Here is a 14,795-nt window from a genome sequence, read left to right on the forward strand (position 1 = left end):
GATCTAAAATAAAATGATATACTATAGAATAAAATTTATATACCATATAACAAAAAATATATAGCTTACAATCAAAATATATATATATATATATATATATAATAACAACAAATAAAAATAAAAATATATAAGATGCTAATAAAATTATATATCATACCAACAAAAGTACAATAGAAAATAGAACTTAAATATTATTTTAAAAAAATTATATACCGTATAACAAAAAGTACATATAGCATTCACTAAAATATATATACTAATAATAATAACAAAAAAATATATTACTAATAAATATATATGTATACACTAACCAAGTTATATACCACAATTAAAATATATATATATATATATCATGATAACAAAATTGTATACCACCATTATATATAAGAAAATAGAAACTAATCAAATATTATTTAAAATAAATATATATAATACAATTAAAATATACAAAAATAATAATTAAATATATGTAGCATGCCAATAAAATTATATACATATATTAAAATATTTGTATTATGCTCACAAAATTATATACCATTATTATACATAACAAAATAGAAAACAAATATCATCTAAGAATAATAATATACTATACAAAAAAAAAAAAATTATATTGTATAATAAAATCTATATACCAACAACCCCAACAACTCATAAAAAATAAAAAAAATCAACATAACTTTCAAATAAAAAAGATTTTAACAAAACTAAAATAGATATACCATAATTTTTAAGTAATTTACTTCTAATTCTAAAAAAAAAAATATGAAAAATAAATTATTAATTTTCTTATGTGACAAAAGACAATATAAATAATAAATAATCTAAAAAAATAGACATTTTGTTACAAATTTTAAAATAGAGATATTTACTAACATAATTCTATGATTTGAGGTCCTTTACTATAATTTTTCTATCATATATATATGATGTATGTATAAAGAAGAAAAGCAGGCATGAAAACAGAAAAGGAGGCGCTGGTAGTGGATCTCTTGACGCTGAAAAACAAAAAGAAAAAAATGAAGAAAAAGAAGGAAAAAAATAGAGAGTTCATTTTATTGTTATTTAGGGTTTTAATTTTACATTTTTATTTGAGAGATTGGCATATATTTGAAGGAAGAAGTAGAGGATTTTGGCAAAAGAAAACTTGGAGTATTGTGACAAACTCCATATGGTTTTTTTTTCTATCTCTCTACTTTTGTACTTTGTAATTTTTGCACAATTTGTGATGAGTTAATTTTCTTTTTGTTAGAGTTATTTTATTGACTAAAACTTATGATTTTGTATTTTTTTTGTTACGTTTAGTGAATTGGTTTTGTTCATTTAAGAGAATTTTATGTAATCGCTTACTTTTGCTTGATCACCATTAGTATGTACTAGCTAATATTGATTTTGGAAAAAAAAAATAGGGTTAATTGAATTACTTGAATGATGCATGAATATCACCTTAGAAAAGTGTGATTTTTAAATAGTATAAGAATATTTTATTTACCTTGTATAACATGAAGAAATTGTGCTTGAATCAGTATTCTTAAAATGAATTTGACATAGATATATGTTAATTAATAAGAGAATAAAACCATTAACACTTTAAAAAAAGAATTATGACATTTTAAATTTCTAGTAGACATTATCAATTTATAATAATACTCACTGGCACCATTATTATGATCTCATGCTAGGAGTCAATCATGAAGTTTTTTAAAATGTGGCATTGGCTATAATCCTAGTAGAAAACAAAAGTTTTTGAGAAATTTTTTTGTGAAATCATCTAGCCTACCTCATTTTACATGCACATATTGTAACCAACATGGTCATACTATTTCCTATTGTCATATGAAGAAATATGCATAAATAGACAAGACTAAATGGGTACCAATAGTTCTAGAACTAACAAGAAATGATCCAAAGTTATGTGGGTACCAAAAACCAACAAATGAACTTATTTTTGTAGGAATCAACAAGAAAGAGTTGAAGCTTATGGTTCTTGGATAGTGGATGTTCAAATATTATGACCAGTGATCCATCAAGATTTTCAAGCTTTAAAAGCAAGGAAAGTGGCTTTGTCACTTTTGGAGACAATTCAAAAAGGAAAATCTTTGGCATTGGTGATGTCGGTAATGTATACTCTTCATGTATCAAAAATGTGCTTCTTGTTTATAATCTTAAACATAACTTACTTAGTATTAGTCAATTATGTGATATAGGTTTTTGTGTTGTTTTTGAATCCTAAAAATTCTCCATTGAAAATGCTTCAACCAATGAAGTTATTTTTCATGGAGAAAGGAAGGATAATGTGTATGTAATTGATGTTGATTCCTTTGATAGTAAAAATAAATGTTTAACTGTTGTGAATGATAACTCTTGGTTGTGGCATAGAAGATTAGGACATGCTAGTGAAAATTCTATTTCAAAATTGGTTAGAAAAGATCTTGTTATTAGTTTTCCATCTATTCCTTTTGTCAAAGATAAACTTTGTGATGCATGTCAATTTGGAAAACAAATTAAAACATCTTTTCATTCCAAGAAAGAGATTTTCAACCACTAGACCTTTGCAATTGCTTCATATCGATTTATTTGTTCCTTCTAGAATCTCTAATCTTGGTGGTAAATACTATGTATTTGTGATTGTTGATGACTTTTCAAGATTTACATAGGTTATTTTCTTGACACTCAAAGTGATGTTTTAAAAAATCTTGTCAAATTTAGTAAGAGTGTGCAAAATGGAAAAGGTTATTCTATTACCTCCATTAGAAGTGACCATGATGGTGAATTTGACAATGATGCCTTAGAATTGTGTTTGTGATGAACATGATTTTAACCATAACTTTTTGGCTCCAAGAACTTGACAACAAAATGGAGTTGTCAAAAGGAAGAATAGAACAATTCAAGAAATGGCTAGGTCAATGCTAAATGAAATCTCACTACCAAAATATTTTTGGGTTGAGGCCATTAATATCTCTTGTTATATTTTGAATCGTCTTTTCATTAGGCCCAACATGAATAAAACTCCTTATGAGCTTTGGAAAGGGAGAAAACCTAACATTGGCTATTTTAGGGTTTTTGGATGCAAATGCTATATTTTAAACACCAAGGAAAACCTTGGAAAATTTGATGCCAAATCCAATGTTAGAATTTTCAAGGTATTCAACACATAGTAAAACTTGTAGCATATATAACAAAAGAACCAATGCTGTTGAAGAATCTATTCATGTTGCTTTTGATGAGACTAACCCGCCTACAAGGAAAATTTTAGATGATGATGATGTTGTTGGTTTGGGAGATGAGTTTCCAAATCTTGATATTGGTGAGACTTCCAATGCTCCTTCACAAACTCCCAAAGAGGAACCTGTTGAGAATATTTTATCAGGATCTAGATTTACTAACAAGTATGTTAATTAACATCCTAAATATGAATATCTCTAAAACAATGAAATTAAACACATAAGAGTTTAGAAAACCTTACATTGGTTGGAGCGAAATATAATGACTCTTTCTACTCAGATCTCTAATCCTTGTTCCTTTCTGTCGTAGAGTATTATCAAGATTTAAGCCTGGATCTCTTTCTCTCCTTCGGGTTCGGTTACCACCGTCCTACTAACTATGATTGAGTACTTGACTTGCTATGTTTGGGCATGGCACTCTTTCACTATAGGCCGAAATAGGAAGAATAATAAAGGAGGTGAAATCACTTTAGAAGGGACTCTCTCATCTACTAGTTGTCTGACAGAGAAAACTAGGTTTGATTTGGTTGAAGGCATAAAGTGGATGAGTGAGAGCATCATGTTCCTTCTATAGTGTTTCAATTAGGGCTTAGGACTGAATTATATGGATTAGAAAAGAATAAAATATTGGACAAAAATACAATTAAGGCTGGCCATATAAAGGGGCCATTCTCTAGTTACAATTTTGTCACTTTTTTCAACCACTTATTCTTCTTTCAATAATACCATATTTTCCAATTCGATCCTATAAATGCCAAAATATTTATTTAATAATTATAATTAATTATAAAATAAAATTGTCATTTATATTATTTATTAATTAGACTAAACAAAGTCTCTTAATTAATAAATTGACCCTAAAATCTGTTTTCTTCACAATTAAGCCTTTACTTAGTGAAAATTCATAAATAAGACATAGTCTAATATTAGAATTATAATTGATTATTTAAAACTAATTAACTGAGTCTGCAAGCAGTATTATCTCAACTAGTGAGGGGACCATGGGCCTATATAACCGAGCTTTCAGTAAGTAGATCTAAAATTTACCAAGTAAATTCCCTAACTTATTAATTCTGTCTTGCGCCACTATAGATTTGGAATTGAATAACACTCTCAATTATATAGAACGCTCTATATGTACCACGATATAAATAGTTATGATTATCCATTGTAATAATCTTATTAGTCAAAGATCCTCTATAGATGATCTACACTGAATAAGGACAAATTTACTGTTCTACCCTTCAATGTATTTTATCCTTAAAACACTTAGCTACCTATAAATGATACTTCAGTAAACTAATATAATTACTGAAATGAGGCCTCAATTATTTATCTCTATTCAGCCAAGCTCGAAGGAAATCATCGTTTCATTTCTAAATACTTATAGAAGCTATAAATTCCATAGCTATGATCAGCGCTCCCAGTCAATTGAACTACCATGTTCCCAAGATGTAAATATCCGCTAGAACCATAGGTTAGCATAAACGAACAACTTGAAGAACATAAATAATAAAACTAAGCTGAACTTAACCATATCAGGATTAAGATCCATAGACCTAAGATCAACCATTGATATTGACTTAGAAAGATATAACGATAAGTTTAAGATATCTTATACCCAAGATCAATATCAGTCCCTTCCAATGTATACTCCATACATCCGATACTAGTAAACTATGCCAATACACTGGAAAGGACATAACACTTATCCAAGGTGTAAGTATACCTCATCACCAATTAATGTCAGTCTAAATCCAGTGAACTGATAAATCACAAAAATTAAACTTTTGAACATGTAATCATGATTATATTTCACTATGCTATCGACACTATAATCCTGAATAAATAAATATTTATATATGTTCTGAACTTAATAGAATTTATACATTAAACATAATCATGAAATAAATCATGTGAACCATGCAACATAAAAGCGTTTTCTGATATCATATTAATTAGTAAATCTTATTATATTGAAATGAGTTTTATTTTAAGGTACAAAACCCAACACATACTTCTAGAGTGAATTTGCTTGTAATTTCAAACACATTTTCATATTGTGATTGTGGTGAGGTTGGCATCGATTTTGTAAACAACTGGGTTATCACTACAATAATCCTTGGTGGCGTAAAACTATTGTAAGAAGTTTAGAAATACATTGGTAAAAATTTCCCGGTTGTAAGGGTTAGTCAAGTCCATTAATTTGGCTCGATATTGGAAGTCAAAGCTAGGTCTATAGCTTAGAAGACCAAGGACGTAGGTGGCTTAACTCTACCGAACCTTGTGAAAATTGAGAGTTTGCGATTTCTTACCCTTAAACTCTTTGCTTTACAAGTTTAATTATTTGCTATACATTATTGATTGCTATATTACTTGCATTTATTTGATTAAGCGTTTAGTTACATAGTTTTGTGTTAAAAGTTTTAATTTACCGAAATTAGTTTATATTTCTAATTCACCCCCTCTTGAAAACATATTTTGGGTTAACATGTTGTTGTGGTATCGCATGCCAATGATAACATTAGTATGTATACCAGCTGTTCATACTTGCAATCCTTAGAGATGAATTTTCGGTTGCTCTTTATTAGTACTAGTATAGATTGCATGCCCTATAAAAATTTAACAATACAACAAAATTTCAACAAAGTTGTTTCAACAAAATAATATTAGAACAACTATCACTATAGTGTTGTTTTGAAAAATACGTTCCTTGTTATCAAGAGATATCTCATTATTTTTTATATTAGTAATTTCTATTGAATTTTAGTTTATTATTCACAAACAACACCAAAACAACCCGGATCAAGAGATAATTTATATAGAAGAAAGAATAGCCATAATTTTGACATGATTTCAAAAAATGTCAATTCCAAAATTATTATATATTGATACTTTCCTCCAACTATTTATATCAGATCTGCAGTGATTCCATTAGTTGTTTAGATTTAGTTTTTATCAGAACAATTGATTAACATTGTTAATTGTTCATTATTTAGATTTATAAAAGATAGTTATAAATGGTTGGGAAAAGTAATTTTTATAGTAGTGTTAATGAATTTGAGTTTTCCTTCTATTTTTTGTTTTCGAGTGATTTTAGCATGTTGTCAAGGTTATTTGTGATATTGATTCACATCATTCTAAAGTCGCCTTGTATTGTCGGATATTATGGTTGTTTTCTGGCTCATTTGTGATTGTTGGGTGGCTGTCGATCGTGGCTGCTGAGGTTGAAGATGAATAGGGCGCTCCTCCACAGTATAAAAGTTGAAAAATAAATTGGAACAGTATAAATGTAAACTCTACTGTGTCCTAGTATTTATTAAAATTTTGGGTCTTTTTTTAGTATATAAGTAGCCTATTTTATTCATGTTTTTTTTGTTTAGGAAAGATTTTTGTATGCTTGGGCCTTGTATCATCTGAATGGAAGACAAGTTGGCATGTGGGGGATCATTTTAGACTTACTTGGACAATCCGCGGTGGACCAAGGAAACGCTGAGACATGGTCAATAAAAACGTTCATTGACATTTTGACAGACAATTTTTTTCTTTCTTTTTTCTTAGAAGTGTCTTTATAAATATTGGATCCATGACACCTACACACACCCCAATACCAACTAACCTCAAGTGGTTATGACTGAGTGATACAACTTTCATATTTTTTTTTCTGAAATCAACAACTATAATATTATAATTGTGTATATTATATACTTTCGTAACTCAAAGAACTAATCATAACATAATATAATAAATACAACTAAACAGCAGAATCATTTAACTCTCTCTCTCTCCCTCTGTTAAATAGATCACATCAGTACTCTATCTATCTATCTCTCTCTATCTCCCTAGGTACCTTTTTAGATAGACACTTTCTTCTACTTTTTTGTTGACGTAATAATCGACTATACGTTGGCATGCATGGAAAAATGTTTAAGCTTTTGTGAAATTTGGTAGGTTTCTGTAGTCGTTTTTGTTAAACGAGTATATCAACTGCTTGTTAATATAATTGAGAGTTGAGTTGAGTTAAGGGGGGACTTGGACTGCAGCTATGGGAGGTAGGTCGTTGCAGCTCTTTTTGGGTTTCTTCTCTGTACTAATTCACTCGATGTCTTCGTTTACCGATCCCAGCGATGGTAAGCACTTCAGAACCTTTCTCCAATCTTAACTTTGGTTTTTTGATCTGCTTCTTTGCTAAAGAACAAAAAAAAAAATTAAGGTCTATGAAGCAATGCAAATATTTCAGTTTACTTAAGCTGTTTGATATAAAAAAAAACATATTAATTTTCAATTTTGAGCTAGACTAATTAGAATTTTCGCCACCTGAATTTGACATGTAATAAATTATGTCCTTGAACTTTTAAGGTCAGTACAAATAGGATTCTGAACCGATTTTTGTCAAAATAAAATTTAATAATAATTCCGATCTAAATGTGTTATGACAAAACTGTTTATATTTTTTGTATCTGTTCATGTTAAGAATTGTCTTCAAATTGGTTATATTAAAAAAAAGTTGTTGAAATTTAAAGTCAGGGTCCTATTTTTACCATTTGGACAATACAAAGTCCATTTTGTTATTTCACAATATAGAATGTTCAATCTGTAACTTTTGCAAAACAGAGGGTCTAAAAAAGTATTTACCCTTACTTAAATGAAAAAATTTATAGTATGCCTTTTAAAAATCCATCTCTTACACTTTTTATTTGTTTTGTCATTTAAGAAAGGTTTTCTGTCTATTTCTTTTTATTATAATGCATGATATAGTTATATTTAGAGTAAATTTTCAAAGAATTTTAAAAATAATTTATAATATCAAAAATAAAATTTAAATAATTATCTAATATACATATAAGAAAAAAATCATTTGAAAAAAAAAGAAAGAAAATATTTAAAGGAATGATGTGTTGTTTTATTTGAGTTCAAACAATTATTTAGTAGAGATATATTAGAAAAATATTTTGAATAATTTATAGAACTTTTCAAAGATTTAGAAAATTTTATTCGGTAAATCTTTTATTTATTTTGACATTCAGAAAAAATTCTTAATCTGATATTTTTTTTATGATCGTGTACGTTATAATTATTTAGGAACACTTATAAATTTTTAAAAAATTCTGAATAATTTTGGCGCCGAAATAAAGTTTAAACAATTATACGCTTATAAGAAAAATAATTGCACACGCAACAAAATATGTGAAATTTATTTTTTACACTGTAAACTACTTGATTTTTTTAAAAAATTCCTAAATATCTATAACGTACACAACTGTGAAAAAATTAGACTAAAAAAAAAACTCTCTTAAATACCGAAACAGATAAAAACAACTGAAACAGAGTGTATGAACTTACCCAAAGATTTATATGGTTTTCTAAATAACTAGAAATTACACGTTTAAATTTTGAAGTTAGAAAACAAAATAGATAGATAGAATATGTATAACGTTTTTGGGAGATGTAGTGTAGAATTATTATAATAAAGAAATACAAATTAGAAATTTACACAAAATACTATTTTTGATAAAATTTTTATATTTTTACGTTTAATTTTTTATATATATTTTTAAGGTGCTTTATAAAAGTAATACGAAAATAACAAAAAAATTACATGAAAGTAATAAAAAATAACATTTAAACAACATTAAAATAATATAAAAATAATAAAAAATTAACAACAAAATAACAAAATTAAAATATAAAAATAACATGAAAACATCACAAGATTGTATTTTTTAATTATAAAAATCGTAAAAATATTTAAAAAATTTTACGACTATATTTTTGTAATTTTTATTTTTTTTTTTGTGCATTTGTGAAATAACCCCAAAACAAAAGTAGAAGCTTTAAATTCTATCAAAAAAAAAGTTCCATTCAAATTTAGACATTTGTTAGACAGTCAAGATCAACCTTTTAACTAATTCAAATTTTGTCATTTTAGTTGCGGTTCTCCAGTCATTGAAGGTGGCTTGGGAAAATTTACCTAGTAGCTGGTCAGAATCTCAAGATCCCTGTGGAGTAAAATTAAAATGGGATGGGGTGAGCTGTGAAGGCTCAAGAGTGACTGAATTGTGAGTTTTGCTTTTAGTACCCGTTAGAAAATAAAATAAGTTAACAAGATTGCTGCAATGATTGATTAATCTCTTCACTTCATTATAAATCTTCTTTACAATGATCTGCTAAAATTTGCAACTTCTTTATAATGATTTATCAAAATTTACAGGACATTGCCATCAATAGGACTCAAAGGGAGACTTGAAGGTGATATTGGGGGCCTTACTGAATTAAGATCCTTGTGAGTTTATTCTTATTCTCACTGAGACATTATTACTCTTGTATGTTTCAATGTTAACTTTTACTAAAGACCAAGCTTAATTAAACTTTATGCTTATTTAGGCTTCAATGTTATTGCAGGGACTTATCCTCTAACAGAAACCTTACAGGTCCTCTCTCTCCCCGGTTAGGCGATTTGAAAAACTTGAATAGTTTGTAAGAATAAATAACCAAGCAGTTTGTATTTAAGTTCCTACCTACTAAAAATTTATGTATGTTGTTTAAGGGCTTGTTTTCTTTAAATATTTCAGAATCCTACTTGGTTGTAGCTTTAGTGGTAAAATTCCAGATGAAATAGGCAATCTTAAGGAGCTGACCTTCTTGTAAGAAACACCATGATGATTATAGCTGAATAATTTATTCATTATTTTTTTTTTTTGGTTTGGTTACTTGAAGTTTTGATTGATAACTTGTTCTTTATAGAGCTCTGAATTTAAATAACTTCACTGGCAATATACCTGCTTCTTTGGGTAAGCTTTTGAACGTTTATTGGCTGGACTTGGGAGAAAATGAGTTGACTGGAACTCTCCCTGTTTCAACCTCTACCACCCCAGGATTGGACCAACTTCTTAAGGCTAAGCACTTGTGAGTTATAATATAGTTCCCTACTCTGCAACCAAGGCATCAAAGATATGATATACTTTTACATTTATATTTTGATTTTGTGAGACTTATTGCGTAAACTTTATCTAAATGATAGACATTTCAATAAGAACAAGCTTTCCGGTCCCATTCCAGAAAAACTTTTTAGCTCTAAGGTGAAACTGTTACACATGTAAGTAAATTAACATATATATCTTGGTCATCTTTAATTATTTGATGTTTGTGTTTACTTATCTAACATCCTCTACTTGTTCATTGACAGATTGTTTGATGGAAACCAATTTACTGGAACTATCCCATCAACAATAGGACATGTTACCACTCTTGAGGTTCTGTAAGTAACATCCCTCTTGACTTGTGTTCTTTTGTTCACCATTTACGTTTTAGACTTTTGCTACTTTCTAACTTATTGACAGTGCAAAGTTGATAGATCTAATAGTCATTATTTTCAATTTGTCTACAGTCGGCTTGATAGAAATGATCTATCCGGGGAAGTCCCATCAAATCTCAACAACCTTATAAATATGAATGAATTGTGAGTACTACAAAATTATCAAAGAGTGTATGAAGTATTTATTTTTTTATTTTAATGTTTTATTTTTTTCTGAACAAAAAGAGCATATAAGTGTTGTTTATAAGCAGATACAAATATTTGATTTTTGTATATTTTTGACAGAAATTTGGCCTTTAACAAATTGAATGGCTCGTTTCCAGACTTAACCGGAATGAATAAGCTAAATTATTTGTAAGTCGATAGTTTCATGTTCTTTCAATCTATTATTTGTAATTTCTTTCTACTAAAGATCTTTTGCTTCTTTTCTAAAGGGACCTGAGTAACAACACATTTGATGCAACAGAGCCTCCAACTTGGTTTTCATCATTGCAAGAACTCACAACTATGTAAGTTATTTGGAGGTTACACAAATTTGTCATTGTAGCCTTCATTAAAATGTCCTATAATTGTAAATTGGAACATTTCTTAAACTCCAGGTTCGTTGAAAATGGGCCTCTGCTAGGGCGAATTCCAACTGAGCTATTCAACTCTTCACTGTTGCAGCAAGTGTAAGTAGAAATATGAGGACTAAAAGACTTGATCACTACAGTTGAAATTTATTGAAATAGTCAGCTCACAATTTTGCTTATCAACTCCTGCAGGAAACTGAAAAATAATAATTTCAATAACACATTGAACATGGGTGACAACATCAGCCCCCAATTGCAGCTAGTTGACTTGGAAAATAATGATATTCAATCAGTAAGAGCTGGACTTTACAAAGAAACATTAGTGTGAGATAATTTATTTCCAATCATCTTTGTTTTAAATGAAACTAACCAGCTCTTAAAGGTCATCACTTCCTAAATATCAATTTTATGTTTATAGACTTGTAGGGAATCCAGTGTGTGAGACTACTAGTATTGCAGATTACAATTACTGCCGACATCAGCAGCCATCTACAGATACATATTCGACAAGCTTTGATTGTGGACGTACATCATGCCCTTTATATCAAAAGCCCAGTCCTCAGAGTTGTGAATGTAAATATCCTTTTGAGGGAACATTAATTTTTAGAGGACCTTCCTTCAGGCAATTTACAGATGATAGGTTTTATAATCTTTCAGAGAGCCTTTGGAAAAACCTTAGCCTTAATCAAGGTTCAGTGTCTCTTCAAAGCCCCACCTTCGATACTAATGACTATCTTCAGATTGGGTTGGCTCTCTTTCCATCTACAGTAGAGTATTTTGATATATCTGAGATTCTGAGGATTAGTTTTCAATTGAATAAACAAATTTACAAGCCGCCACCAGAATTTGGACCATATATTTTCATTGCATCTCCTTATTCCTTTCAAGGTAATTGTGGGGAATCTTTAGTAGGAATTTAAGCTTTTTAATCTTATGTTAATTGAATTAACAATAACAAAAACATGATCTTGTTTCAGGAGCACATAAAGGAAATTCTATAGGCACTGGAGCAATTACTGGGATAGCAGCTAGCTGTGCAGTTTTGGTTGTAGGCCTTGTTGCCATAGCAGTATATGCCGTTCGTCAGAAAAAACGTGCTGAAAAGGCCATAAGATTAAGTAGACCTTTCGGTAATAAATGAAATTCATATGTAGCCATTGTTTTTCTTTACCATTTGAAACTTCATTATGCGCACATAGACATGGCTTGAACTGGTTAGCTTACATTACTAAATCTTCACTTTGTTCCAGCTTCCTGGGCACCAAGTGGGCGAGAGAGTGGAGGTGCACCACAACTCAAGGGAGCACGACAGTTTTCATATGATGAACTTAAGAAGTGCACCAGTAATTTTACTTCAAGTAATGAGATTGGATCTGGTGGCTATGGCAAAGTAAAAGTTCAAGCTTCATGCCTTTCATCAACACATTTGATTTTTCTCAAGTTGTTGTTTTCATCTTTTTTGTTTCTCTTGACAGGTTTACAGGGGACAGCTTCCTGATGGACAAGTAGTGGCTGTCAAAAGAGCTCAACAAGGATCAATGCAAGGTGGACTCGAATTCAAGACTGAAATTGAGTTGCTCTCTCGTGTTCATCACAAAAATCTTGTTGGCCTTCTTGGTTTTTGTTTTGATCAAGGAGAACAAATGTTGGTATATGAGTATATGCCAAATGGAACGCTAAGGGAAAGCTTGTCCGGTAAATTTTCTATCTTCCAACTTTAAATTGACAAATTAAAACATAAGAAAAGTTATTAAATCCAAGTAATTTGAATAATATTAAACCTGGGTACAGTCTTTTAGTTGTGTTAGAACTTGCCATATAAAAGGAATAGATAGAGAGATATTTTTCAACATTCTAGTCATTTGAACTAATCATGTTATTTAACAACATATTATGGTACATGAAAGAAGAAATTTCATTATTATAAACTTGTTCATTGCATTTCTCATCCAAAAAAAAAGTCATAGAACTTGTTTAACAACCTACACTTTCTTTAATACAAATATTATTAAACTGACCAAAATACAATCCACATCATGTGAATTGTAGGCAAATCTGGTATTCATCTCGATTGGAAGAGGAGACTTCGCATAGCTCTTGGCTCAGCAAGAGGACTTGCTTACCTACATGAGCTAGCAAATCCTCCAATAATTCACAGGGATGTCAAAACAACCAATATTCTACTAGATGAAACTTTAGGAGCAAAGGTTGCAGATTTTGGCTTGTCTAAGCTGGTCTCAGACAGCGGAAAAGGACATGTTTCAACTCAAGTCAAAGGCACTCTGGTGAGTATTAAGATACATTTTTTTAGTAAATGTAAAGTTTCATTATGATACTTTTTAATGAGCTAGAACACTGCTGAGAACATCAGCTGTACTCTTTAAGTGGTCGAGGAACTTGTTGTCTGCGCATCATTAGGCAAATATGAGCGAAATTAATATTAATTATATTATGATAAAAACAAAGAAGAAAATGAAAATTATTGTGCTTCTGAACAGAGGAGCAATGCTTTGTAGAGTGGCTAACTGTCTTTTCAACTCCATTTTCAAGTAAAAGGGCGTGATCCAAGTCTTTTTTCCTTGGAACTATCATTATTATATTTTTCTCTATAATTAATTCAAAATTTAGGTTTTTTCTTTCTAAAGAACTAATCCAATGGCATGATCAACACCAAATAGTGAGTATTATGCTAATTTTTTTTTGGTCAATTTGCAGGGTTATCTTGATCCGGAGTACTACATGACTAACCAATTAACAGAGAAGAGTGATGTGTATAGTTTTGGTGTTGTTATGCTTGAGCTTATAACTTCGAAGCAACCAATCGAGAAGGGAAAGTATATTGTTCGCGAAGTACGAATGTCATTGAATAGAAACGATGTGGAGAGTTACGGCATGAAGGAGATGATTGATCCATCCATTAGAAATACTCCAATTCTTATTGGCTTTGGCAAATTCTTGGAGTTGGCCATGCAATGCGTTGAAGAGACAGCTGTTTATCGTCCGTCAATGAGTGAAGTTGTTAAGGCTATTGAAACCATTTTACAGAATGATGGTATTAATACCAACTCAACATCAGCATCCTCTTCCGCCACTGATTTTGTTGGAAATGCCAAAGGCCCTCTTAGACATCCTTATAGTAATGTTGCTTTGCTTAAAAAGGATGTTAGTGGTAGTGACCACTTTGATTATAGTGGTGGTGGTGGATACGTACTCTCAACAAAGATTGAACCCAAGTAGCACAACATTCTGCTTGTGTTTCCTTTTCTTTCATTTTTGATTTTTTTGCTTGGACTTGATGTATTAAAGGTTTTAGTGAAAGGAATAAGTCGTCATATTTGGTAAGTATTCAAATTTTTCAAGCTTTTAGTGTGATAAAAAGTAGTTAAATATTAAGGCTGTATTTGTTTCCAGTTAATGAAGAGCTAAATCTTATTAGGTCAGATTTATACTCATTAAGATTATTTGTTTTTATTTTTTACAGCCACTTAACTTGTTTTAATACCTCTTAGCAAATGAGATATAAGTTGGACATTTAATGTTTTAAGACATATATCAAGCTTTTCATTCTTTGTTTTTTCTTCCGAATGTTAAATCTTGGCCATTGTTGAACTTAAAGTAATGAATAGAAAGAAAAGAAGAAGAAGAAGAAAGAAAAGGAAAGGTTGAAGATTGTGAAAGAAAATC

General features: G+C 29.9%; 1 protein-coding gene across 2 annotated transcripts; it reads left to right on the plus strand.

Annotated features, from left to right (window-relative positions):
* Positions 1–6,341: 6,341 nt before the first annotated feature.
* LOC133037845 (leucine-rich repeat receptor protein kinase HPCA1-like) lies at positions 6,342–14,551 on the plus strand. 2 transcript variants are annotated; one of them, XM_061115507.1, is made up of 19 exons: positions 6,342–7,354; positions 9,154–9,283; positions 9,436–9,507; positions 9,627–9,671; positions 9,797–9,868; positions 9,969–10,130; positions 10,246–10,320; positions 10,411–10,482; positions 10,612–10,683; positions 10,825–10,893; positions 10,974–11,048; positions 11,139–11,210; positions 11,304–11,435; positions 11,530–11,999; positions 12,089–12,241; positions 12,362–12,501; positions 12,587–12,806; positions 13,161–13,396; positions 13,827–14,551. In XM_061115507.1, exons 1-19 carry the CDS (start codon positions 7,270–7,272, stop codon positions 14,346–14,348), a joined length of 2,874 nt encoding a protein of 957 aa, XP_060971490.1. In that variant the 5' UTR covers positions 6,342–7,269; the 3' UTR covers positions 14,349–14,551. The 2 variants fall into 2 exon arrangements, with proteins under 2 accessions (XP_060971490.1, XP_060971489.1); XM_061115506.1 differs by having other exon boundaries at positions 6,343–7,354; positions 9,627–9,701.
* The last annotated feature ends 244 nt before the right edge of the window (positions 14,552–14,795 follow it).

The sequence above is a fragment of the Cannabis sativa genome, chromosome 5 (genome assembly GCF_029168945.1).
Source record: "Cannabis sativa cultivar Pink pepper isolate KNU-18-1 chromosome 5, ASM2916894v1, whole genome shotgun sequence".
Lineage (NCBI taxonomy): Eukaryota > Viridiplantae > Streptophyta > Magnoliopsida > Rosales > Cannabaceae > Cannabis > Cannabis sativa.

Bases quoted from the DNA above. Each gene is read 5' to 3' on its own strand.
- LOC133037845 (XM_061115506.1), top strand. From the start codon at position 7,270: ATGGGAGGTAGGTCGTTGCAGCTCTTTTTGGGTTTCTTCTCTGTACTA. The intron at 9,284-9,435 runs GTGAGTTTTGCT...CAAAATTTACAG, and splicing joins GGCTCAAGAGTGACTGAATT to GACATTGCCATCAATAGGAC. The intron at 10,894-10,973 runs GTAAGTCGATAG...TCTTTTCTAAAG, and splicing joins ATGAATAAGCTAAATTATTT to GGACCTGAGTAACAACACAT.